Consider the following 26,796-nt stretch of genomic DNA (forward strand, 5'->3'; position numbering starts at 1 on the left):
GGGCGTGTCTGGTGGGGGGGAAGAGAGGGGGGCACCTTTCGGCACAGGCCAGAAGCTCTTCCAGGGCTGCCTGGGGTCCTCCGCTGGCCATGGCCGGTCCCAGATTCCCCCCACCCCATCCCCCTTCAGTTCACCACGGCTTGCTTCAGCAACATGGAACCTGTGGGGATGACCACCCAACCGGGGGGCAGGCCGTCTGAGCTGCCCGCCGAGTTCATGCCGGTGGAGAGGTCCAGGGCGCCCCCTGCAGGCAGCAGCGAGAGGCCCTCTGCGCCCGCCCGGCCCCGTTCAGTCCTCCCGCTGGCTTCCTTGCAGCTCTGCGGCGGCCCCTGCCCGCCCCCACCGCCTTTGCTGGGCCGGGCCACGCTCCTCTCGGGCAGGGCCTTGGCGGAGGCGGCCCCTGCCAGCAAGGAGACGACGGGCAGCCCCAGGCTGCTGGCAGCGAAGGGTGAGGCAAGGAGCGGGTTCTTGGCCAGGTTGAGGGGTGCCAGGACAGGGCTGTGGAGGCCGGCCAGCCCCCCGCAGGCCAGGGCGCTGAGGTCCAGTGGGGCGGGCGCCAGCGGGAGGGGCAGGCCGTGGCTGCCGAAGAGGGCGGCGGGGTTGGGGATGATGATCTGCGCCCCGTTGAGGTAAGGCACGTCCGCGGGGGCCGCCAGGGAGGGCTTGGGGGCCGGCTGCAGCTGCAGCAGCTCCTGCTGCTCGTGCGAGATGAAGTGGCCGTGGGCCTTGATGTGCTTGCGCAAGGAGCTGGGGTCTGTGTAGCGCTTGTGGCAGCCGGGCATCTTGCAGTAGTAGGGCTTGTCCACGTAGTGCGTGCGGGTGTGCTTGAAGCGGTCGCTCGAGTTGGAGTAGCGCTTGCTGCAGCCTTCGTAGGGGCAGATGTAGGGCTTCTCGCCTGCGGGGGGAGGAAGGGACACGCAAGGCGTTAAGGGAAAGGCTTCCTCGAAACCAGCGATTGACATTTGCACCTGCTATTGGCCTCTGGAGAACAGGTGAAGGTGCCCAGGTGCCAGGGTGGAGCCTGGCAACCCCACTGTTTGGTGCCCCCTTCATCCTTCAATAGATCGCAAGGAGCTGGCCCAGAAGGCACCCTAAACAGGAGCTTTCCAAACTGTGTGTCGCAACACGTTAGTGTGTTGGCTGCAGTGTGCAGGTGTGTCCCACCAACGCTCCTGCCGGGGCTGGTTAGTTTAACCTTTTCTAGTACAGTCAAACCTCAGGTGCCAAACATGATCAGTTCCGGAAGCTCCTTCGACTTCCGAGACACAGCTTCTGATTGGTTGCAAGAGCTTATTGTACTCAGCTGTTTGGGTTCCAAAAAACGTTTGCAAACCGGAGCATTTACTTCCGGGTTTTTGGCGTTCGGGAGCCGAAACGTTCCAAAATGGAGCCGTACGAGAACCGAGGTTTGACTGTAAAACAACTGCGAAATGATGCACATCTACAAAGCGTGTCACCAACATTAAAAGTCTGGAAAGCTCTGCTCCAAACTGTGGCACACTCCAAACTATAGATGGCAGGCTCCAGTGGACAGCCACCAGCATTTCAGATTCCCCCAAGGAAAGTGGGCAGGGAGACTTGGAAGTCAGGGCACCAGAGCTTTAGCAGCATAATTCTGCATTGGAGGAGGCTGGGCTAGATGACTCTGGGGGTCCCTCCCCATGCTTCAGTTCTAGGATTCCAAAGGAACGTGAGAAGATTGCTCTTCTCCCAGCGGCTACCCAGATGTCTGTGGGATGCCAGCAATCAGGATCCGAGCACGAGAGCAACTCTCCCCTCCTGTGGCTTCCAGCAACCGATATTCAGAAGCATAGTCTTCCATAGCCGTCTCCTCCTCCGTGAACTTGCCCAATCGTCTTTGCCATCCATCGTGTCCCCTGCAAGGCAGCTGCTCTGCTCAGAAGGGACACCTGGACTCCGCCAGAGGGGCTTGCAAAAGTCTGCCCAACCTCCCTGGCCTCCAGACTCACCTGTGTGGGAGCGGTTGTGGATCTTCAGGTTTTCCAGCCGAGAGAAGCTCTTGTTGCAGGTGGGGCAGCGGTGGGGCTTTTCATTGGTGTGCGTGCGGATGTGGATCAGCATCTTGTACCTGGGGAGGGACGGAAGGAGGTGAAGGAGAGCAGAGACTTCTTCCCAGAGTGCTTTCGACGGGGGCAAAGAACCTGCGGCTGCCATGCTCACCCCTGACTGTTGGCGCTGCAGACTGCTGGGGTGAGTCCAGAGCCAAACAAGGCGGGGAGGGGGCTCCAAGCCCCCCACTCCCTGCTTGGCCCCTCCTGAGGCTCCGTCACCCTCCCCACAGCCAGAGGGCTGCCAGAGGGGAGAAGAGAGAGAGAGAGCGTATCCTCCAAGCAGGAGGCCCCAAACCAAGATGGCCCTGGGGACCCACCACCCAAGAACCACGGGGTTAATAAAGGGCTTCCCACCCCCACCCCCATGCCAACCAAGTTCTTGCAAGTTCTCTTAAAGCACAAGAGACGTCTCAAGGAATCAAGAGCCTTGGGCTCTGCGCAAGCCAAGCGAATTTGGGGAGCTCAAACGAGGGATTTTGCTGCCCCCCTCCCTCTTCTGAGCCACGGGTAGCCAACGTGGTGCCCATCTGAGGCGCTGTCAGCCTGCAACTCGCACCCACGGCCAGCAGTTCCAGAAGCTGCCTGGAAGTCTGCTCAGCACAGCTCTACGAGGGAGATGCTGCTCTCAGCCTCGCTCCTCTGCCTGGTGCGCATGGCCCCTGGGAAGCCTGCAAGCCCCTTGAGGGAGGGCCAGGGGCCTCTCCCACTTCTCGGACGCCTGGGCAGTGAGCAGTTGGCTTACCTGGCATTGAAGCCCCTTCCGTGGCGGGCACAGCCCTCCCAGTGGCAGCAGTAGCCGGCGTCCTTCTCGGGCTTCACGTGGAAGTCGTTGACGTGGTCCACGAGGTCTTGCAGCAGGTCAAAGGGCTGGTTGCACTGGAGAAGGAAGAAGCAGAGGAGGGAGGGGTGGGCTTCAGCCTCTCAACAGAGACCAGCAGGGCCCTGGAGGAAGAGGAGCCCTCACCCCAAAGGCACTGCTCACCTTTGACCACCGGCACACCAGCTGCTTCTGGAGGGGCATCTCTGGGGAGAGGCGCTTCTCTTTGGGGGCCCCCAGGAAGGCTGAGGCAGGCAGGTGCAAGGCACCCCCCGAGTTGAGGGGCAGGAAGAACTGGAAGGAGCTGCGGAGGCCATCGATGTAGCGCAGGGACTGGAGGTCCTGGGGGGACAGAGAAAGAGGGGTGGTTGGAAAGGAATAGAAATGCCCCCTGCATTTTTCTGGCAATGCAGAGGGCTTGATGGTCTGGCTCACGAAGCTTGGGAATCCTGGCATGGCAGTCAATGGATTGAGGAGGAATCTTGACAAGACAGAAGTACTGTTTTGGGGGGACGGGGCGGGTGGGTGTGGGGGACTCCCTGGTCCTGAATGGGGCAACTGTGCCCCTCCAGGACCAAGTGTGCAGCCTGGGAGTCATTTTGCACTCACAGCTGTCCATGGAGGCGCAGGTCAATTCTGTGTCCAGGGCAGCTGTCCACCAGCTCCATCTGGTACGCAGGCTGAGACCCTCCCTGCCCACAGACTGTCTTGCCAGAGTGGTGCATGCTCTGCTTATCTCCCGCTTGGACTACTGCAATGTGCTCTACGTGGGGCTACCTTTGAAGGTGACCCAGAAACTACAATTAATCCAGAATGCAGCAGCTAGACTGGTGACTGGGAGAGGCCGCAGGGACCATATAACACCGGTCCTGAAAGACCTACATTTCCCGGTACGTTTCCGAGCACAATTCAAAGTGTTGGTGCTGACCTTTAAAGCCCTAAACGGCCTCAAAGGCCCAGTATATCTGAAGGAGCATCTCCACCCCCCCCCCATCGTTCTGCCCGGACACTGAGGCCCAGATCCGAGGGGGCTTCTGGCAGTTCCCCCACTGCAAGAAGTGAGGTTACAGGGAACCAGGCAGAGGGCCTTCTCGGTGGTGGCGCCCACCCTGTGGAACGCCCTCCCACCAGATGCCAAGGAAATAAACAACTATCTGGATTTTAGAAGACGTCTGAAGAAGTGTGCATGCACACGAAAGCTCATACCAAGAACAAACTCAGTTGGTCTCTAAGGTGCTACTGGAAAGAATTTTTGATTTTGTTTTGACTATGGCAGACCAACACGGCTACCCACCTGTAACTGTTTAGGGAAGTTTTTAGTGTTGGGTGCTTTACTGTGTTTGGTGTTTTAATTGGTTAGAAGCTGCCCAGAATGGCTGAGGCAACCCAGTCAGATGAGTGGCATATAAACTTACATACATAAATATAAATATAACAACTATTACTTTACGTGACAGGTTGCAGGTTCCTATTTTGGCAAGGAATGGCAGAGATGGGCAAGACAGGAGGCTCCCTCTCCCCATCTATACCCCACCTGCCACGTGCCCCTGTAGGAGACCCATAGAACTGTAGAGTTGGAAGGGACCCCATGGGCCATCTAGCCCAACCCCCTGCCCTCCCAGCTCAGCCAGAGTCTGGCTTCCTCCCCGTGGGCTGGAGTTTCGCAGGGTCCGGTCCTTGAGAGTTGCCATTCAGCTGCCACAGCCCCTTCGCCTCTCCGCTGCCACCCACACCCCTTGCGCAGCAATCTCCTCTGCCCCCAGCAACTCACCCGCAGGGCGGAGGAGCTCACCAACTCCCCGCCGCTCTGCCTGTCGGGGGAGAGCGAGGCACGGCCCCCGCCGGGGGAGTCCAAGCCGGGAGGAGGAGGAGGAGAAAGGCTCAGGTCGATGGTGGGGGTGGAGGAGAAGCGGGTGTCCCTCTTGTCGTGGCATTTGGAGTGCAACTGGAGGCCTGCAAAGGAGGGGGGGAGATGCAATGAAGAAGCGCCCCCCACCTTTCCCCTGCCCTACCCCACAGTTCCATGACTCCAGCAGGAACCCTCCCCCCTTCGCATTTGCCCCCCACCCACCCGCTAAGCCCACCCCTCGGCCACTCACCGTCAAGTGGGGAATGAGGCGAGTCGGGGCTGCTGTCCTCACGGACCCGGTAGTCCTGGCGGAAGGATCGGGGCCTGGAGCTGCCCAGGGTCTGGTCGCCCTTTGCTTGTGCCGCCTGGAGCTTGGAGATGCTCAGCTTGAGGTCCAGCGGCTCGTCGAGGGAATGCATGGCGAATGGCCGGGGAGAAGGCCACTCTTGTCAATTGGGGAGTGGGGAGGAGGATGTCTTGAGGGGCTCCTCAACCTGGTATATGAGAGCAAGAGAGAGAGAGAGAGAAGCTGGAGCAGCTGCACCACTCTGGATCAGGCCTCAGTCTCCGCCCTGTGCCAGCAGTTGCACTACAGGACGGTCCCGCTGGACATCAGGAAAGGAAACATGCCGAATGGACTCTCAGTGGATTTTTTAAAGCCCTTACAAGGGTTTGTGGCTCCCCAGAACTGGCCAGCAGGCGGCAGCAGCTGCTTCAGGAAAGGCTGGCAAGAAGGGCATTGGTCACAGGGCTCCCCAAGGCTGCCACCAGCAGAGAACAAAGTCGCTCTGCCCCTCCCCTCCAGGCTGGCAGATCAAAGAGTCACAAGGGAGGCTGCCTTCCTTGTCTTGCTCAAGGCCCCAAACTTCGCTTCTTCCTTCCCTCCGAGGTCTTTAAAAAATGTCTGCACAAAGAACTTGGCACAACCGGAGTGTTTCTGTCCCGTGCGGGCACCGGGAGATGTGATGGGTGCCTCCTTCTGGTCTGGAGACGTCCTGCCAGCTGCTCACCTGGGCAGGGCAAAGGGGGGCCATTTGCGTCCACATCCTGCCTGGGACTTTCAGCAGACACAGCCAGAGCCCACCCCACTGGTAACCTGCCACGCAAATTGTTTACTGGTGGGGCAAGGGTGGGGGTGGGGGTATCTCGGCCCCTCCCACCCAATTTCCCTATAACAGTTTATCCACTCACACTTGCTGTCTCTTGCCTTCAATATCCATTTCAATTAGAACCACAGGTTTCAAATTAAATAAGAAATGCTACACTCATGGGTGACTGGTAATTTTTAACCTGGCCGTTTTCATCGCAATAGGACTTGTATAGCACTTATATAGGAAAGTGTGTCATTACACATATGCACAGTGCCACTATCTCCTCACTGGGGGCAGGGATCAATTATTTTCTGAAAAATTGGGGGGACTGAAAAATTGGGAAAAATATTTTCCAGCCCAATTCTTATGTGGTCCCCCCCACCCCGGCCCCCAACAGGCCTCCACACCTGTAGCCACAGTTATGCTTTTGGGCTGGGTGGTCCAGAGGATACCCCCTCTGTAAATTCATGGGAGTATAAATTGTATGTGGGGCAGGGAAGAGTGTGGCAATTTGGGGAGGGGGGGGTCTTTAAACAAACAAACAAAAAACAAAACTTGACATTCTTATTGAGAGGAATGTGCCCCAGTAGCCCTGGTGGAAGACTACTGCTTAGAATCATAGAATAGAATCCTAGAATCCTAGAGTCGGAAGAGACCCCAAGGGTCATCCAGTCCAACCCCCTGCCAAGCAGGAAACACCACCAAAGCATTCCTATAGAATCCTAGAATCGGAAGAGACCCCAAGGGCCATCCAGTCCAACCCCCTGCCAAGCAGGAAACACCATCAAAGCATTCCTGACAGATGGCTGTCAAGCCTCCGCTTAAAGACCTCCAAAGAAAGAGACTCCACCACACTCCTTGGCAGCAAATGAACAGCTCTTACTGTCAGGAAGTTCTTCCTAATGTTTAGGTGGAATCTTCTTTCTTGTAGTCTGAATCCATTGCCCCGTGTCCACTTCTCTGGAGCAGCAGAAAACAACCTTTCACTCTCCTCTATATGACATCCTTTTATATATTTGAACATGGCTATCATATCACCCCTTAACCTTCTCTTCTCCAGGCTAAACATACCTAGCTCCCTAAGCCGTTCCTCCTAAGGCATCGTTTCCAGGCCTTGGACCATTTTGGTTGCCCTCCTCTGGACATGTTCCAGCTTGTCAGTATCCTTCTTGAACTGTGGTGCCCAGAACTGGACACAGTATTCATGAAGGCAAGTTATTTCCATTCAATTGAGGCTCCAATATACACCCCAATTCCACAAAATCACATTAAGTCCATTTATCAATTGATTAATCATCTGATTCCCTGGGAGTCCAAACACTGGGAGGTCCACACATGTCTCCACCCCTGGCTTAGTCCAGATCCTTCTACTGACACTGCCCAGGAGACCTTCCTCACTGGGGACACAGGGCTAAAACTCATCTGGGATGCTGGGGGGGGGGGCCGCTGCTGCCTCCTCTTTTCGCAGGGATGGAGGCTGCCCTGAAGGTCCCAGGAGCAGAATCTGCGAGAACATGGGGGTGGCGGCGTTTGCCTGCCAGTTTCCCTGCCCCTCCCTAGGCATCGGGGCCCCAATTCCAGAGAAGTCACCAGCCTTCCTGCCTTCTCCAGCAACTTGGCCAGAGGGACGCGCTTTTGGGGGACGCCCACCCAGAGGGGAAAGGGAGGGAAGTAGCAAGAAGGAAACCGCCCTCCAGACCCCCCAGGATTTGTGGGGCCCCGCCCCGCCCGTTCCTTGCCCGACGGGACAACCGGAGGAGAGGGGAGACTCAGCTCGGGCGGCTTGCTCAAGACCTGGCGCGGTGCATCTTCCTCGCAGCTCCTGGAACAAACTGAGCCCACGTCCAGGCCCCCCGCCCCGCGGGGCGTTGGGTCAAGGCACTCTGCGTATGCTCAGGGGCGCCCGCCTGCCTCGTCTTTTCCCAGGCACCAAGCCGCGGGGTCCCCACGCCCTGCGTAACCCCAAGCTGCCTCTGCCTCGACGGGGCGTCCCGCCAGGCTCGCTGGCCCGGCTGCCAAGTGCCCTGCGACGGGCTGGGCAGGGCTGCGGCTCGGTCTGTTTTCCTTCGGCTCCGGCCCCGCCTGCCTTCCCAGGCAGCCCGGGAACTCCCGGCCACTGCCGCTGCCAAGAGCCGGCCTGGCGCATGAATGGAGGAGCAGGACGCGACGGGGCGCGCGGGCAACGAGCGCAAGGAAGCCAAGGCGGCCATCGGAGGGTCGCTGGGGGTGGTGGGGCCGGGAGCCGGAGCCTTCCCCTCTCCGGCAAGCTCCAGGTGGCACCTGCTCCCTCGCCCGCCCCGGGTGGCGGAGGCCGCCTCCTGCCCTCCCTGCCTGGCTGGCACCGGGCCACGGCAGGCGGCAGCGGCTCAGACGCGCAGGAATGCGGCAGCGCCTCCCGCGGAGCCGGAGCACGGGGGGGGGGCAGGCCCAGGCAGGAGCCCCCGCCGGGCCGACGCCTGCGAGGCAGAGGGGCCCCCGACGGCCTCCGTGTGTGGGGGCGACCCACCGGCGCGCTGGGAGGTCCGAGGCGGCTGCATGAAAGCGCACCCTGCCCCCCCCACGCCCCCGTAGCCGGACTGTCGAAACAAAAGCGCCGTCGGCGGCGGAGTCAGCACACTTCTGGGCTGAGACATTAATAATAATAATAATAATAATAATAATAATAATAATAATAATAATAATAATAATATACTGCCCTCAGAGCGGTTCACAAAATAAAATCAAAATATAAAACCACAAAATAGATAATCAAAATTATAACAACCCAGTAACTGCCCCCCGAAAAGACACCACACTTTAAAATGGCATAGAATCTTGGAAAGGACACCCGAGGGTCAATTACCGCTATTCTAGGATTCTATGAACTCCCTGCAGTGAAGGAATCTCAGCTCAAGGGTCCCTGACTGGTGGCCATCCAACCTCTGCTTACAAACCACCATGGAAGGAGAGGTCATCACCTTCTGACATGATAGAATCCTAGAATGGTAGCTGGAAGGGTTCTCCAAGAGTCATCTAGTCCAACCTCCTGCAACTACAGCACCCATGACAGATGGCCAACCCACCTCTGCGTCACAACCTCCCAGGGAGGAGATGGACCCTTGCTCTGAGGCTGAGCCCTTCCGCCAGCTGCCAGCAACCCAGCTGAGCTGAAGGAGTGCAAGTTGCCCTCCCCATGCCCTCCATGGGGTTCTGCGGATGGGAAGCACCTTGGGGCAGGGACCTTCCCTCTGGGCCCACCCTGCAAGGGCCCAGGAGCTGCCAGGTTCAAGTATATAAAGCTCTTAACAACTTGGGACCAGTTTACCCTGTGAGATCACTTCCAGGCATGGCCAAATTTGGCCCTCTAGATGTTTTGGGACTACAACTCCCATCATCCCTAGCTAACAGGACCAGTGGTCATGGATGATGGGAATTGTAGTCCCAAAACATCTGGAAGGCCAAGCTTGGCCATGCCTGCTAACCCATAGATGGCCACTAGACTGCTTTGATTGGCAGTTACAGGTAGGTAGCCGTGTTGGTCTGCCATAGTCAAAACAAAATAAAATAAAAAATTCCTTCCAGTAGCACCTTAGAGACCAACTAAGTTTGTTCTTGGTATGAGCTTTCGGTATCTGAAGAAGTGTGCATGCACATGAAAGCTCATACCAAGAACAAACTTAGTTGGTCTCTAAGGTGCTACTGGAAGGAATTATTTTTATTTTATTTTGATTGGCAGAATTGGCTACAGGTGCCATGTACCAGTTTCACAATTGTAACAACCCCTTCACTTAGTGTGGAGGCACCTGCACTTTGGAACTCCCTGCTGATTGATATGCTGTACGCTTTTCAGCGCCTGCTGAAAACATTCTTGTTTAGATAAGCCCAGGTACTTAGAAATGCTGGTGTGAATTTTAATCCGATTCAGTAGGTTTCAAAGTATTTTTTTTAAAACAACAACAACAACCCACAGCTTTATTGTTTTATGTAAACTTCATGAAATAAATAAATAAAGCGTAGCAAAACTAGTTTCCCCTTTTCAGGAACCAAGAGTACAAAAACTTCAAAAAAAATGGGAGAAGTTTATAAGTTACTTAGGAGAACACTGTAAGCAGATGGAAACATTAGCAGGATTTTAATTTCACTTGTAATGTAACAAATATGATGGATAATATGGATGGATATAAAATATAGAGTATGCAATAATATGCAGTTGAAAATGTTGACAATAGGACCCATGGAGGGGATGGGGGGGGGAGTCTTGAGATTCGGAGAATTTGCTGCCAAGGAGTGTGGTGGAGTCTCCTTCTTTGGAGGTCTTGAAGCGGAGGCTTGACAGCCATCTGTCAGGAATGCTTTGATGGTGTTTCCTGCTTGGCAGGGGGTTGGACTGGATGGCCCTTGTGGTCTCTTCCAACTCTAGGATTCTAGGATTCTATGAAAAGAGGAGACTGAGAGGGGACATGAGAGCCACTTTCAAATATCTGAAGATGGAGCAAGCTTGTTTTCTCCTGCTCTGGAGGGTAGGACTCGAACCAGTGGCTTCAAGAGGCAAGGGAGGAGCTTTCGACTAAGTGGAGCAGACTCCCTTAGGAAACAGTGGGCTCCTTCCTTGGAAGTTTCTAAGCAGAGGTGGGATGCCCACCTGTCCTGGATGCTTTACCTGAGATTCCTGCATTGCAGGGGGTTGGACTGGATGACCCTTTGGGTTTCCCTTCCAACTTGATTCTATGACTCTGTAAGCTTAAAGCAGTACTACGCTACTTTGACAGTAAGGAAGAGTGCTGGGAACTAATGGGGTGGTGTTGGCTGTATCTCCGTGCCCTTAGCAAACTACAGTTCCCAGCATTCTCCACGACTGTTAGAGGTGTGGGTGTCATCGTCCCAGGGACCCTCCCTCCCCCTGCTCCCCACCCAAGAGGGGCCTGCTGGGGACTGGGCTCTGCCTGGAAGGAGCAGCTGGCAGGAGGCAGCTCTGGCTGGCTGGGGCCAAGCGTGGTGGCTCACCTCCCAGCCGGAAGAGGCCTTTCCTCTCCCTCCCTGCCATGTGTCAGCTCCAGGGGTCGCACAGCTGCAACAGGAATCCATCAGAAAGGAGGCAGAGGGCGGAAGTGGGTGGAGAGCTGCTGCAGCAAGGAGAGGGGAGGGGGGCGCCCCCTCTCCCCTCTCCCCCAAGGCTGCTCCACTTCCCTGCTTAATTGCATGCAGCCAAGGGAGGGAGGCAGGATCCTGCAGGCTCTCCTTGGCAGAGGCCCAGGCGGCTGCAGGCCCTATAAGAAGACTCCCACCCCCACTACATCATTAGCAGCAGCAGACCCCCCCCCCAGGGTGCCCCTCACTGACCCCTCCTGGAAACAGGCTGGGGGACAGCAAGGCTGTGCTTGAAATAAGAAGGGGTCCCCAGGGCAAGGAGCACCCCGCCTGGCTCCTTGGCAGGGCTATCCCTGCATTCCCCCCAAGAGCGGAGAGCTGGAGACTCGCCTCTTCCCAAGACAGGTCAGAGCTCCGCTGGCCACAGGAAGCCTCTGGGACCCTTTCCTCCGGCCACAGTTACTTATTTATTTGATATGGGGACATTTCTCCTCCTCAGCCTCTCTCGAAAACGCCCCAGGGCAGCTCGGGCCAGAAAAAACAAGCCCAAGTGAAAACAATTCCTCTACACAGAGCGAGAGACGGAGAGCCAGTTTAGCTCAGTTTCCCTTGTTACGTAAAGCAGAAAAGCAGTTGGGAGCCCCCCCCCCAGACACCTAATTCTCCCCCACCTGGGTCTGTGTCCCACCAGGTCCTACTCAGAGTAGATGGGGGGACGGTGTGTTGAGTTCCCTGCATCACAGGGGGTTGGACTAGATGGCCCCTGGGGTTCCTTCTAACTCTACCATTCGGGGATTCAGAAAATCTACAACCTTGGCCCCTGGGAGGGAAGTTAGTCTGAGAATCAGCGACTGCCTCCCTGCCTCCCCCCCCCCCCGCAGGTCACACCCGGTGAGCTTCATGACTGTGTGGGGAGATTCAAACCCTAGTCTCTCCCAGGTCCTAGTCTGGCACTCCAACCACTACACCACACTCCCCTTGCCTAGCCCTGCCCTTCCTCATCACAAACCCCACTCCACCCGACAGCAGAAGCCCCTCCAGGAGGCTTTGCTGAGACGGCCCCCAGGGCCTGTCCCTGCGCTCAGTCCTTAGCTCAGGAGCCAGTTCCAGCACCCTCCAGTTACTCTCGATTTCTCCGCCCACCCGCAATTCAAAGGGATTGTGGCCTGTGCCCCACACAGGGGAACAAAGTTCAGCTGGGGATCAAGCCCTTAGGGGGCCAATCCCCTCACACCTCCCTCCCCAGAAGAGCCAAGCAGGGAGGAGGGCTCCCACAGCTGGCAGGTCACCAGGGGGGTCTGAGAGTGCCCCCCCATTTCCACAAGGCTGTTTGCTGGGGAAGGAGAGCTGGCAGCCCCAGAGACTCTCAGAGGTGTCCTTACCGGTTCCCCCATTGCAAGGGGGAGGACAGAGAGGGAGGGTTATGGGTTCGTGAGAGGGACCCACACCTGCCTCTGATTCTGGAGCCTCCATGGGGCCGGGCAGGAGCTGGGCAGAGAGTCTCAGGAATGAGCCAGGGTGCAGCTGCCACTGAGGTGCGAAGCAAGCCCCGAGTCTCCCAGCCGCCCCTGCCCGCCCCCACCCAAAGCCAGTGGATTCCTGAGCGGCTCCAGGGAGCCAGCTGGGGTGGGGCACTCTGGATGCAAAGCCTTGGAAGCAGAGGCTGCCAAACCAAACTGGCCCCCAGCACAACATTCCTGGGAACAAACCTCCCAGCCTGGAATCCAGAGGAACTGGAAGGGTGAGGGCCACCTCTCTCGACTTCCGGGGGGGGGCGCAGGCAGCCCCCACCCTGGGGCCAAAGGAGGGGAGGAGGAGAAGGAGGAGGAGGAGAGGTTCCTGGCCTGTGAAAAACGGGAAGCTGCCTCCATCTCTGCAGCTGCGCACAAGGGCGACAACGCCCCTCCGGTGCTGGCCGGCAGCTGCCCCTCCTTCTCCAGACAGAGGCTGGAACGCTCTCCTTGACCCAGAAGGACCCACATCCTCCCAGACATGAGCTCCTCTCGGCCTTTCCCCTCATTGCTCCAGGGACTGGGTTGTTGGGTCAGTGCCTGCCTGGGAGACAGCTAGGGGCTCTGGATGGGAGGCTTTTTGATGCTCAGGGCTGCCCTTCCTCCTGCAGCCACCCCCCCCCCAGACTGCAACAGGAAATGGGCCTGATGAACAGACCCAACACACCCTGCTCTCCATCCCTCCCCCCCCCCTTCAAGCCACTTCCATCCTGTCCTGACTCATATCAATCGCAGCCAGGCAAGAGATGGATGTGGTCGGGGAGCTGCCAGGAGGTTCTGCTCTGCCAAAGAACACAATCCTTTCTTTCTCCCTCGCCTGTGGCGAGTGCGAATCTCCTCCAAGAGAGCAGGCAGGGGAGCTTCCCCCCCCCCACACACACAAGGAAGAGCACTGGTGCAACTTCCTGGATGCTCTCTGGGTCTCCGCCAGCCCGGTGGTTCTCAGACCTCGTGCCTGACCTCTTACTGGTGCCCCTTCCGAGATGAAGGCACCCCCTGGCCCTCCCACCAGCTGGTCCTCGTTGGGGTGGCATCTACCTGGGGGGCACCATTATGTGACACACACAGCGTGAGGCCAGGCTGAGCTTCCTTTGTGGCAGATGGGCTGCCAACCTTGCCCAGCAAAGAAAAAGTTGGCTTCCGAATGCCGTTTGCTGAGAGCTGCAAGCAAGGAGGAGAAGAGGAGTTTGGATTTGATATCCCACTTTATCACTACCCGAAGGAGTCTCAAAGCGGCTAACATTCTCCTTTCCCTTCCTCCCCCACAACAAACACTCTGTGAGGTGAGTGGGGCTGAGAGACTTCAGAGAAGTGTGACTGGCCCAAGGTCACCCAGCAGCTGCATGTGGAGGAGTGGAGACGCGAACCCGGTTCACCAGATTACAAGTCTACCGCTCTTAACCACTACACCACAATGGCACTCTGGAGGCAGCAAGCAGTGTCAGAAACTCGGATACATAAGCTGGCCGCCAAATGGCTCCTTAAACCAGTGTTACAGTCGCCAAAACGGAATGTCTAGTTGCCATTTTGGGCCCAAACAGCTTGGTTCCTGAAATTTGTTCTGATCATGCAGATAAAATATTACAGGTATAATTCAACAGGATGCACTGTTGATGTGTGAAAACAGTCCAGATCCGAGGATCCCCAGGCAGGAACCTCCAGATGGTGGAGACGTCAGGCATCCGGGCATCTTCACTTGGACGCAGTAGCCCTCCTGGCTAGTAGCCCTCTCCTCCTCCTCCTCCTCCTCCTCCTCCTCCTCCTCCTCCTCCTCCTCCTCCAGGAATCTGCCCAGTCCTCTTTCAAAGCCACCCAAGTTGGGAGCCTTTGCTGCCTCCTGTGTGAGAGAGTTCCCCAGTTCCACTCTGTGCTGTGTGGAAAAGTCCTCCTTCCTTTTGCCTGTGCTGAGCCTATCAGCCTTGGGCTTCCTGGGATGACCCCCGAGTGTCTCTGTCTTGGGGGTGTTGGCCGTTTCCCTCTTGCCTTTGCTCCAAGGGGGGAGCAGGAAAGGCAGCACAGAGGGTCGCTTCCCCCTCCGCTCCAATTTTATCCTCACAACAGCTCCGTGAGGAAGCTCAGGCTGAGAGCTGGTGACTGGCCGAACCTTTGCGCTTGGTGACCAAGGTGGGATTTGAACCCAGGACGCTCTGCTCTGAGCCAACAGCCTCTGCCGCTCACCCAGCACTGCAGGAAGCAGATCAGAGCTGTGTCTTTTACCCGAGGTGGCCTTTGGCTCCTGACGGAGAAGGAAATCCAAAGGGTGCCCTTGGGGAAGACGGTGGAAAAGGGGGGAGCTGGAGCCCTTTAATGGGGGTCGAAACCCTCCAGCAAAGGGCATCCGCTGCACCCTCCTTCATGCCAATGCACCTGCCCCCCCCCTTGATGGAATATGCCCTGGGTGGCTGTTTTGGGTCCCTGGCTCCTCTCTTTGAGCTCCGGCGCAAATGGATGCCCTGTGCTTCCGCAGGGATCCCTGGAGAGATATTCCCAGGGTGGCTGGGCTCCCTGGACCACCTTCCTCTCCCCTTCCCCATCTTCTTCCTCCTCCTGTTTCTGTAGCCATCCATTTATGCAGAACGGCCTTCCTGCTGGCAGTTTCTCCCAGCGCACCAGGGCAAAAGTTCCATCCTTGTCCCCATGACCTCCTCCTCCTCCTCCTCCTCCTCCTCCTCCTCCGCCACTCCCTCTCCCTCCCTCCCTCCCTCCCTCCCTCCCTCTCCCCCCCCCCAATTCCTGGCTGGCTTTGCATCACAGCTGCGGCTCTGCAGACAGCCTGGGGCCTGGCAGCCTCGCCTTGGCAGCTGCCCAGGTGGAATGCTCGGGATACCACTGGCTCCTTCTCAGCACGTCTTGCATCCAGAGAGGAGGCTGGCCTGCTGCGCTCTCTCTCTCTCTCTCTCTCTCTCTCTCTCACTCTCTGGCTGTGTGCTGAGGTGGCAGAGGCCGCTGCTGCTGCTTGGATGAAGCAGAGGAAGATCAGGGCGGAGGTGCCAGTGAGGGCAGGTGCCCGGGCAAGGCGGGCAGGAAGAGCAGCCTCCAAGATGGGTCCTGACCTGAGCAGAGCCAACCTCCGGCCATCGTCCTAGGCTGCTCTTTGAAGGGCCTTGCAGCAGCCCAGCCCACATCGCCAACATCTGTCCGACACCAATGTCTCCTTGGGAACAGCTGGGCTGTCTTGTGGGCGTTGCCCTCTTCCTTCCTCTTTGTGAACTTTGGCTCGTCTCCCAAGGGCCCCGGCTGCAGGGAGGGGGGGAGGGAGGCCCAGGAGGACCTGCTTTCAGCCAGGCAAAAGCTCCTTGTCACTCACAAACTGCTCCCCCCTCCTCCGCCCTGGGGAGCAGCCCAGCCTCTGGGTCGGGAGAGAGGAGGGTCCAGCTTGCCTTGGAGCCCTGCTTGACCTGTCAAGGATGGATCGACTTACTTAATAATAATCACAATAATTGTATTATTTATATGCCGCTCATCTGACTGGGGTTCCAGCAAAATACAAAAACACCACAAAACGTTAGACATTAAAAGACTTCCATAGAACAGGCTCCCTTCAGGTGTCTTCTAAAAGTTGTACAGTTTATCTTCTTGACATCTGGTGTGACCTGCCTTTTAGGACAGCTCCTTTCCTTGCAAGGGGGATTCCCAAGAAACCTTCCTAGAGATTGGATGGCCATCTGTCATAGGTGCTTTAGCTGAGATTTCAGCATTGCAGGGGGTTGGACCCTGGGGGAGCCAGTGTGGTGTAGTGGTTAAGAGCGGTGGACTTGTAATCTGGTGAACCGGGTTCGCGTCCCCGCTCCTCCACATGCAGCTGCTGGGTGACCTTGGGTTAGTCACACTTCTTTGAAGTCTCTCAGCCCCGCTCACCCCACAGAGTGTTTGTTGTGGGGGAGGAACGGAAAAGGAGATTGTGAGCTGCTTTGAGACTCCATCGGGTAGTGATAAAGCGGGGTATCAAATCCAAACTCCTCTTCTTCTTCTTCCAACTCTCCAGTTCATTGATCTTATGCAAAGCCCTTAAATGTGACCTCAAGGGAGTTGCAAGTGTCTTGGCCAAAACCACAGGTTGCTGGGGTGGGGGACACGACTCCTTCTGGCCCCTAGCTTGGCCTGGATGAGAGCTGTGCAGGGAGAGGCTGTCATTTCTGACATCGCCACCCCCCGCCAGCTGCACAGCCATCAAGGCTGGAGTCCAGTGTTATAAATTAGCCAGGCACATCTTGCTACTAATGTGGGTCCAATTGCAACTGCATAGAGTGGTACTTAGGTTGGCAACCACAGTTTAAAAACCTCTGCTTTAGTCCATAGTTAATAAAACAATTTCCATTTCCACGGTGTGTGTTTCATCCTGAGACAGGTGCGTTGTTCTAAGAGCAAGCTACAGTCAAGCAACGTAGTTGGAATCATAGAATTGTGAAATTGCAGCGTTGGAAGGGACCCCGAGGGTAATCCAGTCCACCCCCTGGTGAATAGACCACTGTGGGCAACCGCAACTTAGCTTTCAGGGGCCGTTTGGCAACTAGCACTGATGGAGGACTCTTGAGCTGCAGAGATGTGGTGTTGCTTGTTTGTCCCTTGTCCCTGCGAGGGGCACACAGCCTAAAGGGTGTGTGTTGGTGCCAGGAGAACAGCACCTGTCTGGCCAGCTGCAGCAGGTGGCAAGTGGCCAGCTGGGGTCAGCATGCCATGCCAGGGAGGGGGATGCAGCGTGGCCAAGCAGCTGTGGGCTGGCTCTGCCCTGCCTTGAGAGGTCTGTGGATAAAGGGTAGAGGGTGGGAAGAGCCTCAGGGAGGGGCAGATCCCAAATGGACCAGGGCAAGAGCCAAGAGGCATAGTCTGGCCAGGACAGAGCAGAGGAGGAGGCCGAGGCGGCACTTTGAAGAACTGGCTGCAAAGAGATTCGGGATAAAAATAGAGGCCACCTCCAGCCCACCAAGCGCAGGCTGGGCCTCGCTGGCTCTCCAGAATTTGCAACCACCTACAGAATCCCAAATAACAGCAGATGCTACGAACCAGAATTCCTTTTGCCCAGAGGAATGAGAGAACCAGTCAACAACTTGCGAAAGACTGCGTTGAAACTGATTCTTTAAATTGTGATCCCTAGTTGTCCCTTGGTGTTTCGTATACGGCTGCAAATTTGTATGAGTATAACAGGGATAATAGTTGGGTCTGTTTGGTTTGGTTTTGTATCTTGTTGTCATGTTATGTACGGTAGTTTGTGTTTTTATGTTGTAAAGCACCTTGCAATCTTCAGACGAAGGGCAGGATGTGATTTTAATAAATAACAATAACCACCTCTCTTTATGGTATAGTTCAGGCATGTCCAACAGGTAGATCGTGATCTACTGGTAGATCACTGGATGTCTGTGATAGATCACTGGTAGATCAGTGGCTCCCCCCAAAGAAAACATCTTTGCCCTCCACCCCTAAAATGACCCGACCCACCAAAAACAGGGCTTTGCTTCCTAAAAAAAAGCTCAACAATGTTGACCTGAACCCACAAAAAGGGGGTAGATCACTGCCAGTTTTTAACTCTATGAGTAGATCGCAGTCTCTTGGGAGTTGGCCACCGCTGGTATAGTTGTCCTGGGTTTGGAGCAGGACCTCTTCCCGGTGCCACCTAGAAATGCCGTCGGGAGTTGCCCCTGGGGCCTTCTGCATGCAAACAGTTGCTCAGCGGCTGACCCCAACCCTTCCCACGTACGTTCCAGGCTTCAGACTCAGGAAGGTGCCTTTCACTCCCCTGGGTGTCCCATTATACCTGTTGTCAGAAGATGAATTTTCCTTTGCCAGCTTCTCTGATCCACGTGAAAAGCCAAGGTCCAGGTCCTGCTGGGTCTTCTGCACTAGTTTGCAGGATAGTAGCCTGTTCTGCTTGGGTCTGGTCTGCTCACACAAAGGCCCCGTCTTCAGGTCTGGAATGTCTTCAGCAGGCCTCTGAAAATTCTGGAGGGTTCTGGGTGGGCCTGGTTGTCAAGCAGGAACTGGCTCCTGAGCTAAGGACTGAGCGCAGGGACAGGCCCTGGGGGCCGTCTGAGCAAAGCCTCCTGGAGGGGCTTCTGCTGTCGGGTGGAGTGGGGTTTGTGATGAGGAAGGGCAGGGCTAGGCAAGGGGAGTGTGGTGTAGTGGTTGGAGTGTCAGACTAGGACCTGGGAGAGACTAGGGTTTGAATCTCCCCACTCAGTCATGAAGCTCACCGGGTGTGACCTGCGGGGGTGTGGGGAGGCAGTCGCTGATTCTCAGACTAACTTCCCTCCCAGGGGCCAAGGTTGTAGATTTTCTGAATCCCCGAATGGTAGAGTTAGAAGGAACCCCAGGGGCCATCTAGTCCAACCCCCTGTGATGCAGGGAACTCAACACACCGTCCCCCATCCAATCTGAAACCATACCTGACCCTGCTTAGCTTTGCAAAGATCCTGCCAGTTTTATTGTTCCATTACTAGCATCTATCCACATACGGGACAGCTGCATATCCCTGCCTTGCAGGGGGTTGGGCTAGATGGTCTTTGGGGTCCCTTCGAACAATTCTTTGATTGTATTCTTGGAGGTGGGGTATAAATGCAGTACATGAATCAATGAATAAGTGGGCTCTTTCAAACATATGAAAGTCAGAAGCACCTGGCTGCTGCTGGATCAAGCTCTGGGGGCCCAGCTAGACCAGTGTCCTGTTCTCTGGGAGGCAGGTTAGAAACTCAGAGATATAAGCTAGGCCCCAAATAGCTCCTTAAAGCAGGGTTACAGTCACCAAAATAGAATGCTTGGTTGCCGTTTTGGAGCAAGACTGCTCGATACTCGTATTTTTCAATGCAACTTTTTGGTTCCTGAAATTTGTTCCGAATGTGCGCCCAGTTGCTGGAAACCACAAGAGGGGAGAGTTGCTCTTGTGCTCGGATCCTGCTTGCGGGCTTCCCTTTAGGGTGCCTGGTTGGCCACCATGAGAATCACAGACTTGTAGCGTTGAAAGGGACCCCAAGGGTCATCTAGCCCAACCCCCTGCAATGCTGGAATCGTTCACCCAACGTGGGGCTCAAACCCCAGATCCCGAGAGGCTCATGCCAGGGGCGGAAGAAGCCTCTTCTGCACCCGGGGCGGCAAACCCGGGGGCAGTCACTCCTTAGCGCGCATGTGCAACATCGCTACGTACGACGCATACGTCAATACATTTGACGCATGCGTAGCGACACTGCGCATGCACACTACGGAGCGGAGGAGAGCCAGGGAGGGGCGTCAGCGGCCCAAGAGAAGCCCGCCCCTCACCTCTGCCCAAGGTGGAAATAGCAAAGTGCGCACTGAGCAAGTTTCCAAGCCCCGCCGCCAAGCGTGGCTTTTTACCGGGCACCCGTGGGGCTGGCTTGGGTGTCGCACCAGGGGGGCGCCCAGAGTATCACCCCCTCCAGGGTGGAACCTGGGGCGACCCGCCCCCTTCCTACGCCACTGGCTCATGCTCAACTGACTGAGCTCTCCAGGTGGGTCCCGTTTGGCCTGATCCTCCAGCTGCAGCCAGGTTCTCCTGAGGCCTTGGTGGCTAGGCAAAGTCTTCTGCCTCGCAGGGCATCTGCCAGCCCGGAGAGGGCAAAGACTGCAGGGACTGCAATCGAAATCTGCCCACTTGCCTGGCCAGGCGCCTGTGTGCAACTGAATGCGCAAGTCCTGCCTCTGCCTCCATGGTTCTTTTCTAGTCTGCAAGCAACTGCTTCTACATTTGAAATAAATTAAAAAATTGTCCAGTAGCACCTTAGAGACCAACTAAGTTTGTTCCGGGTATAAGCTTTCGTGTGCATGCACACTTCTTCAGATACACAGTTACTACATTTGCAAGTCTTTCTACACCATGAAGACTACAAACACGCTCTTTTAAATTTAATACATGCACCCAGAGAATTCTAATGCTCAAAAAGAACTACGATTTTTCACCAGAAAAAGACCCAGTTTCCCAGCTTGGGAAGTCCCTGGGCACCCCTGCCCACAAAATCCCCCTCTTGCACAGCCCTTTGGCACAAATGCAAAATAGGACACATCTCCTATCCGACGCAGAGCCCTGGTGGCAGATGGTGCTCTATGGCCACCTCACCCACCCGTTGGGGGAGCCCCCCCAGGAGGGCTCAGCTCCAGTTTCCCTGCAGTTGGAAAGGGACCCCATCTGGGTGGGTCCTCCCCATAACACAGGATAGCCCGTTGGTGCAGCCATGTTTGGAGGAGGGAGCGCAGGTCCACTGGGTGTCCCTGAACGGGGCCAGGAAGAGCTACAGGAAAGGCACAGAGGGGACCTCTGGGGCCAAAGCCTCTGGGAGCAGCTCTTGCATTTAGGGAGGGAAAAGTCAGTTGCAAGGCAGTCAGGGCATCCGGGAGTATGAGCTCTGGCTGAGAAGAGAACCCAGAAGGCAAGGATTTCTCAGCCTCCAGGTCCAATAAGGCTTGGGCTTGGGATCTCTGGGGAAATGGATCCGTGCCCTGGCTTCACTTGCTTCCAGGTTGGCTGCAGTGGGATGCGGTGACTGCCGCTGGCTTGAAACAGCGCCTCTTCCTCTTTCGAAACGTCCTCGAGGGAGGATATTTACTCGATTTAAGAAAATGTATATACCGCTTGAGTGTTAAAAAAAATAAAACGTTGAAAGGAGTTTACGAAAAGAACAGAACAATAAGATCGTCAGGGGAAAAAACCAATTAGAACACTCACAACATTAAAACCAGGAATAAACTAAAAACACACCCGCATTCGGGGCGGGCTTGTCTAAACAAAAATGTGTTCAGCATTTTTACAAATTTAACTCATTTATTATATTGCTCAGGAAGCTAAATGGACCACCCCAGACCCAAGAATGGCCAGCTGGGATTCTCGTCCTCCTCCTCTTCTTCCCCCCACCTCCCCTCTGGCCAACCCAGCGCATGCCAGCGCATGGCCGCCTTCTTCACATGCCCACCTCCTGGCTCCTCTCTGCCTTGTGGCCGACTCTGGCCAGCTTTGGCCTTCAGCAAGGACGGGACTGGCAAGCAGGGGGCCAGATCTGTGGGGCAGGGGGCTCCTCTCTCAGGTCTGGTGGGGACTGAAAGACCAGAAGCAAGCAGGCAGCGTAGGCGAGTGGGCAGAGCCAGTTCAGGAGGGCTGAATCGAAACAGGGTTGAGTTCAAAGTTCAAAGCAAAATCCGAGGTTTCCAGAGGGAATCCTAATATCCACATCCCAAGAGCCAGACTCCACAAGCAACAAACTGACAGCAATGATGGAGAGGAAGCTGGGGGGTCCCTTTTGGGGACGGGAATATGAAACTCTTGGCCTGGATCTGAGAGAGATGAAGACATGGAGGCCAGGAGGAAAACACACGCAAGTATCAGGCTAGGCATGGAAGAGCCCCCCCCCCCCCGACTCACACCCAGTGCAGGAGCTCCTTGTAGAGCAAAGACACTGGAAAATCACTTTCTGCTGCTGCTGCTCCTCAGGTGAAGGAGGGCAGAGGAGAGGTACCTGCCAACAGGAGAATTGCCCCCCATCCCAGTGGGGAGGTCAAGCAGGAGGGCAGATCCCCAGCTTGAGATAAGCCCTCTAGACACGGAGGGCACCTCTGAGGCCACAGCGCCCCCTGGCAGCCAACCTAGGCAGTGGCATCATTCTTAACCCAGGCTATTTGTCTGCCAGGCTGTGCCCAAAGGTGGGGGGCCAGGCAGGGACTCCCAAGTGCCCTTTGCCCTATTCCAATTTTTGAAGTGTACCCCCTAAAAATATATATATACAAAACTGCAGTTCCGTCAAGCAGGGCTTCAAAACCAAACGTGTACCGAGATCTTGCAAGGTCCATGAAGACACCTTTGCTGCTGAGCAAGGAGCGAAGCCTCTCCAAGGCCCCAATTCCTCTGTGCTCCTTATTGTCAGCAATGTCAGAGCAGGGGGGTCCACACCACATGCCACTTCGTGCACCGCCCCAGACAAATGCGGCCTCCATGGCAAGCAATCCTAGAATCCTAGAGTTGGAAGAGACCCCAAGGGCCATCCAGTCCAACCCCCTGCCAAGCAGGAAACACCATCAAAGCATTCCTGACAGATGGCTGTCAAGCCTCCGCTTAAAGACCTCCAAAGAAGGAGACTCCACCACACTCCTTGGCAGCAAATTCCACTGTCCAACAGCTCTCACTGTCAGGAAGTTCTTCCTAATGTTTAGGTGGAATCTTCTTTCTTGTAGTTTGAATCCATTGCCCCGTGTCCGCTTCTCTGGAGCAGCAGAAAACAACCTTTCTCCCTCCTCCATATGACATCCTTTTATATATTTGAACATGGCTATCATATCCCCCCTTAACCTTCTCTTCTCCAGGCTAAACATACCCAGCTCCCTAAGCCGTTTCCAGGCCTTTGACCATTTTGGTTGCCCTCCTCTGGACACCTTCCAGCTTGTCAGTATCCTTCTTGAACTGTGGTGCCCAGAACTGGACGCAGTATTCCAGGTGAGGTCTGACCAGAGCGGAATACAGTGGTACTATTACTTCCCTTGATCTAGATGCTATACTCCTATTGATGCAGCCCAGAATTGCATTGGCTTTTTTAGCTGCTGCATCACACTGTTGACTCATGTCAAGTTTATGGTCTACCAAGACTCCTAGATCCTTTTCACATGTACTGCTCTCAAGCCAGGTGTCCCCCATCCTGTATTTGTGCCTTTCATTTTTTTTGCCCAAGTGTAGTACTTTACATTTCTCCCTGTTAAAATTCATCTTGTTTGCTCTGGCCCAGTTCTCTAATCTGTTAAGGTCATTTTGAAGTGTGATCCTGTCCTCTGGGGTATTAGCCACCCCTCCCAATTTGGTGTCATCTGCAAACTTGATCAGGATGCCCTCAAGCCCATCATCCAAGTCATTGATGAAGATGTTGAATAAGACTAAGGCCCAAGACAGAACCCTGTGGCACCCCACTAGTCACTTCTCTCCAGGATGAAGAGGAGCCATTCATGAGCACCCTTTGGGTTCGGTCAGTCAGCCAGTTACAAATCCACTGAATGGTAGCATTGTCTAGCCCGCATTTTACCAGCTTCTTTACAAGAATATCATGGGGCACCTTGTCAAAGGCCTTGCTGAAATCAAGATAGGCTACATCCACAGCGTTCCCTTCATCTACCAGGCTTGTAATTCTGTCAAAAAATGAGATCAGATTGGTCTGACATGACTTATTTTTCAGAAACCCATGCTGACTTTTAGTGATCACAGCGTTCCTTTCTAGGTGCTCACAGACCGTTTGCTTAAGGATCTGCTCTAGAATCTAGAATCGGAACAACGGCGCATCGACCTCAGTCATGCAGGCGCTGACTGGCAGCAGCGGGCTCCCTGGGAAGGGTCATTTCCAAGCCTGTCTGGGGGTGCCAGTGGGCAGTAAGCCAGAGACCTTCTGCATGCCAAGCAGCTGACCTGTCTTTCCATGCTTCTGGAAAGCCCCTGTGGTGTGGGGGGAGGCCCAGTGGCAGAGAAACATGGGGAGTGGGTCCCCAGGGCCCTGTCTCAAGTGACACCATCACCACGGCCGCCCCAGATCAGGGCTGTCTGACCTTGGGGTGGGAGTACCACCGGTGAAGCTCTGCGAGGCAGGACACAGGCCCAAACACCCACTGCAGCCGCCAGACTGCTCCATCCCTTGACAAAAGAGGCTTAGAATCCCAGCCGCATCAAGTTGGAAGGGCCCCCAGGGTCTCCTGCAATGCAGGAATCTCCACTACAGCCTGCCAGCTGGGGGACTCATCCTGGCAGCTTGGCGCTGGCTCCTGTCTAAACAAAGAAGTGCTGGTGGGAGGACTACCTGTCCAAGGCATCCTCTGGCCTGCTAGTCCTGCCCCAGGTCTCTGCCGACGGAGGAGCGCGCTCTGCACATCCTCAGAGGCCCCCTGGTGGCTTTGCCATCCGGCTCTGCTCTCTTTCCGCAGGTCTTCGTTCCTTAACTCTGCCTCTCTTTAATATTTGACTGTAAGGGGGGATCGAAGGGCAGGTTCACGCGAGGCAGCTCTCCCCCCCCCCCGCTTCCCTCCCTCCCTCCCTGGGCTCGGTGCCTGTTCGCTCCGCGCAGGAAGGTGCCCCCGCTAGCTCGCTTGGCATTCCTCGCATATCTTCCTCCTACCCCCGCCGGATGGTGCAGAGACCCCCAGCGACGTCGGGGGAGGGCGGAGGATGTAGGGTGGGGGAGAAGAAGAAAAAGAGGAGAGAGGACGCCGCCGCCGCCCTGCAGCTCACTCGGTTGCGGATCAAATACACCGGGGGGGGGGGGTGGACGAGAAGGACAATAGCGCCAAGGGAGAAGCAAGCGCTCCGCCGGGCGCGCATCTCTCCCCCGCCCCGTCCCTTTGCCAGCGCCGGGGACCCTCGTCACCCCCTCTTCGGAAGGGTCACGGGGTGGTGGGGGCCCCTGAGCTGCCAAACCCTCCGCAGGGACCGAATTCTGCCTCCCGTTCCTCACCCGCTCGCCGCCTTCTTACCTTGGCCCGGCCGGGGGCGTCTGGAAGCGGCTTTGTGCGCGCCCTCGGCGGCGCTGCGCGGGTCGGGCTGGGGGTCCCCGGCCTGGTCTTGTCCGCGCCCGGCTCCCCTGCGCGGGATCTCACCGGCGGGAGCAGCGACCTCCTCCTCCTCCTCCTCCGGGAGGCGATCTGCCCGGCGTCTGCTTCGGCCACCCCCACCGGCACCGACGGGGCGGGCCGCGGCAGCGCCACATCTGCGCCTGGGGAGGCGGGGAAGGGGAGGGAGGCGGCGCCGGGGAGCGGGCGGGGGGCGAGGCGGAGGCTGCGGAGCGAGGGGGTCGCCTGCTTGCACGGAGGGAGGGAGGAGGCCAGGCGCGCGGAGGGTGTTTCCCTTCCCGGCGCGCGTGATTTATGAGCGCGCGGCTGCGGAGAGGGACCCGCTTGGGGCGGCCTCCGACAACGTCTCCATTGCGAAGGCTGGAGAGGAGGCACCCCTCCCTCTCTCCCTCCCACCCACCGCGCGGAGGGGGCGGAGATGGACTGGGCGCATGCCCGCCCCCATCCGGGCTCCGCCCACTTCCCCGCCGAGGGGGAGGGAGGAGAGCAGAGAGGGAGACGCAGTCCCTCCTCCCTCCCCAGGAATCCAAGCGCCCCCCACCATGCAATACAGGGCGCGGGTGGAGCCACTTCTCTCTGCAGCCCGCCCCCTCCTCAAATCCCCGCTTGAGAGCTCAGGGATGCGCAGCTGCGTTGCTGCGCTTCTAGCTGGGGGGGGAGGGGCTCTCGCAGGACGCCTGGGTCCTCCCGGCCCGGAGGAAGAGCCGCTCGCAGCGCCGGAGGCGAGCAGGAGTGAAGAGAGGTTTCAAAGGCGCCGGCGGCCTGAGGAGCTTCCGAGATGGGATCGCGGTCGCAGTGGGATGCGCAAAACCAAGGCGGACCCTCCCCGGCCCCGTCGGGGAGGGAGAGGCAGCGCTGACCCGTCTCCCCTCCCCGCCTTCCAATATTCCCACGATGGCTCCGCAGAGAAGCCTCCCTTGGCCAGAGGCACTCTACGTCGCTGAGGGCCAGGAGCTGGGGCGAAGGGGAAACCGGATGGAGCCGGGTCAGGGAGAGGCGACTCTCGGGGGCCCTGAGGCGGCCCAGCGAGCCAGCCTTCTAGCTGCTTGCCCCCTGGCTTTTAGGAGCCGGGTGTCCCCTGCGCGCAATCTCTGCCCCATAGATAGGGCCAGTGCTTGGGGGCGTCGGCGTCTGCAGCCCCGGAGGTTGCCAGGGCGCACGGGGGCTTGAACCCTGGAAGACCGCCCGCTGCTCTGTCTTCGAGGGATGGGCCTCTGGCTGTCAGGCTGGCGCTGCCCAGCCTCCCCGCCGGAGGGAGGGGGCACTGCGCGGCGCTGGCAGCAGCCCTCCTTGGCGCATGTGGCTGGGCTGGTTGCGGGGGCAGCAGCAGCAGCAGCAGCAGCTCCTTCCGGAGGCAGGATGCTGGGGAGCGAGCGGGGCCGGGGAAGGGAGCGCACGCCCCGCCCAGAGCGAGGAAGTGCAGGGACAGGAGGGGCTGGAGGGGGCGCATTCTTGAAATGTGACCAAGAGGAAACGCCCGGCCGGCCGCCCTCCCGCAGGCAAAAGCGGGGAGGGGAGCGGAGGAGGTCCCGTCCTTCCCAAGGCCTCTTGGCGGCGGGTTCGGGGGTGGGTGGGGGGCTTAGTCTGACCCGCCGTGGAGCTTCCCCATGGCAACCCAAGGGCAATCGGGGGGCGGAGGCAGCAGCTGCTGTTGCCACCCCGGCTTGTTTCTCCCCGTAGGGACACCCCCTCCAGGACCAGCTGAGCAGCAGGCCTGGGATGGAGATTTATTTGGCAATCCAGAAAAAATGTCCTCTTGGGGATCGGGAGCTGGTTAAGAAACGGAAGCAGAGGAGAGAAATAAAGGGACAGTTCTGTGGGTGGAGAGACAACAGGGACCTTGTTTTTTATTTGCTGCTGA

The 26,796-nt window shown here is 57.0% G+C and overlaps 1 protein-coding gene across 1 annotated transcript; it reads right to left on the reverse strand.

Annotated features, from left to right (window-relative positions):
- GLIS2 (GLIS family zinc finger 2) lies at window positions 1-24,899 on the reverse strand. The gene is made up of 7 exons (XM_033167319.1): window positions 24,840-24,899; window positions 4,989-5,232; window positions 4,661-4,842; window positions 3,055-3,231; window positions 2,815-2,948; window positions 1,971-2,089; window positions 1-895 (listed from the first exon to the last, which is right to left on the reverse strand). Exons 2-7 carry the CDS (start codon window positions 5,155-5,157, stop codon window positions 126-128), a joined length of 1,551 nt encoding a protein of 516 aa, XP_033023210.1. The 5' UTR covers window positions 5,158-5,232; window positions 24,840-24,899; the 3' UTR covers window positions 1-125.
- Window positions 24,900-26,796: the final 1,897 nt, after the last annotated feature.

The sequence above is a fragment of the Lacerta agilis genome, chromosome 13, assembly GCF_009819535.1.
Source record: "Lacerta agilis isolate rLacAgi1 chromosome 13, rLacAgi1.pri, whole genome shotgun sequence".
Lineage (NCBI taxonomy): Eukaryota > Metazoa > Chordata > Lepidosauria > Squamata > Lacertidae > Lacerta > Lacerta agilis.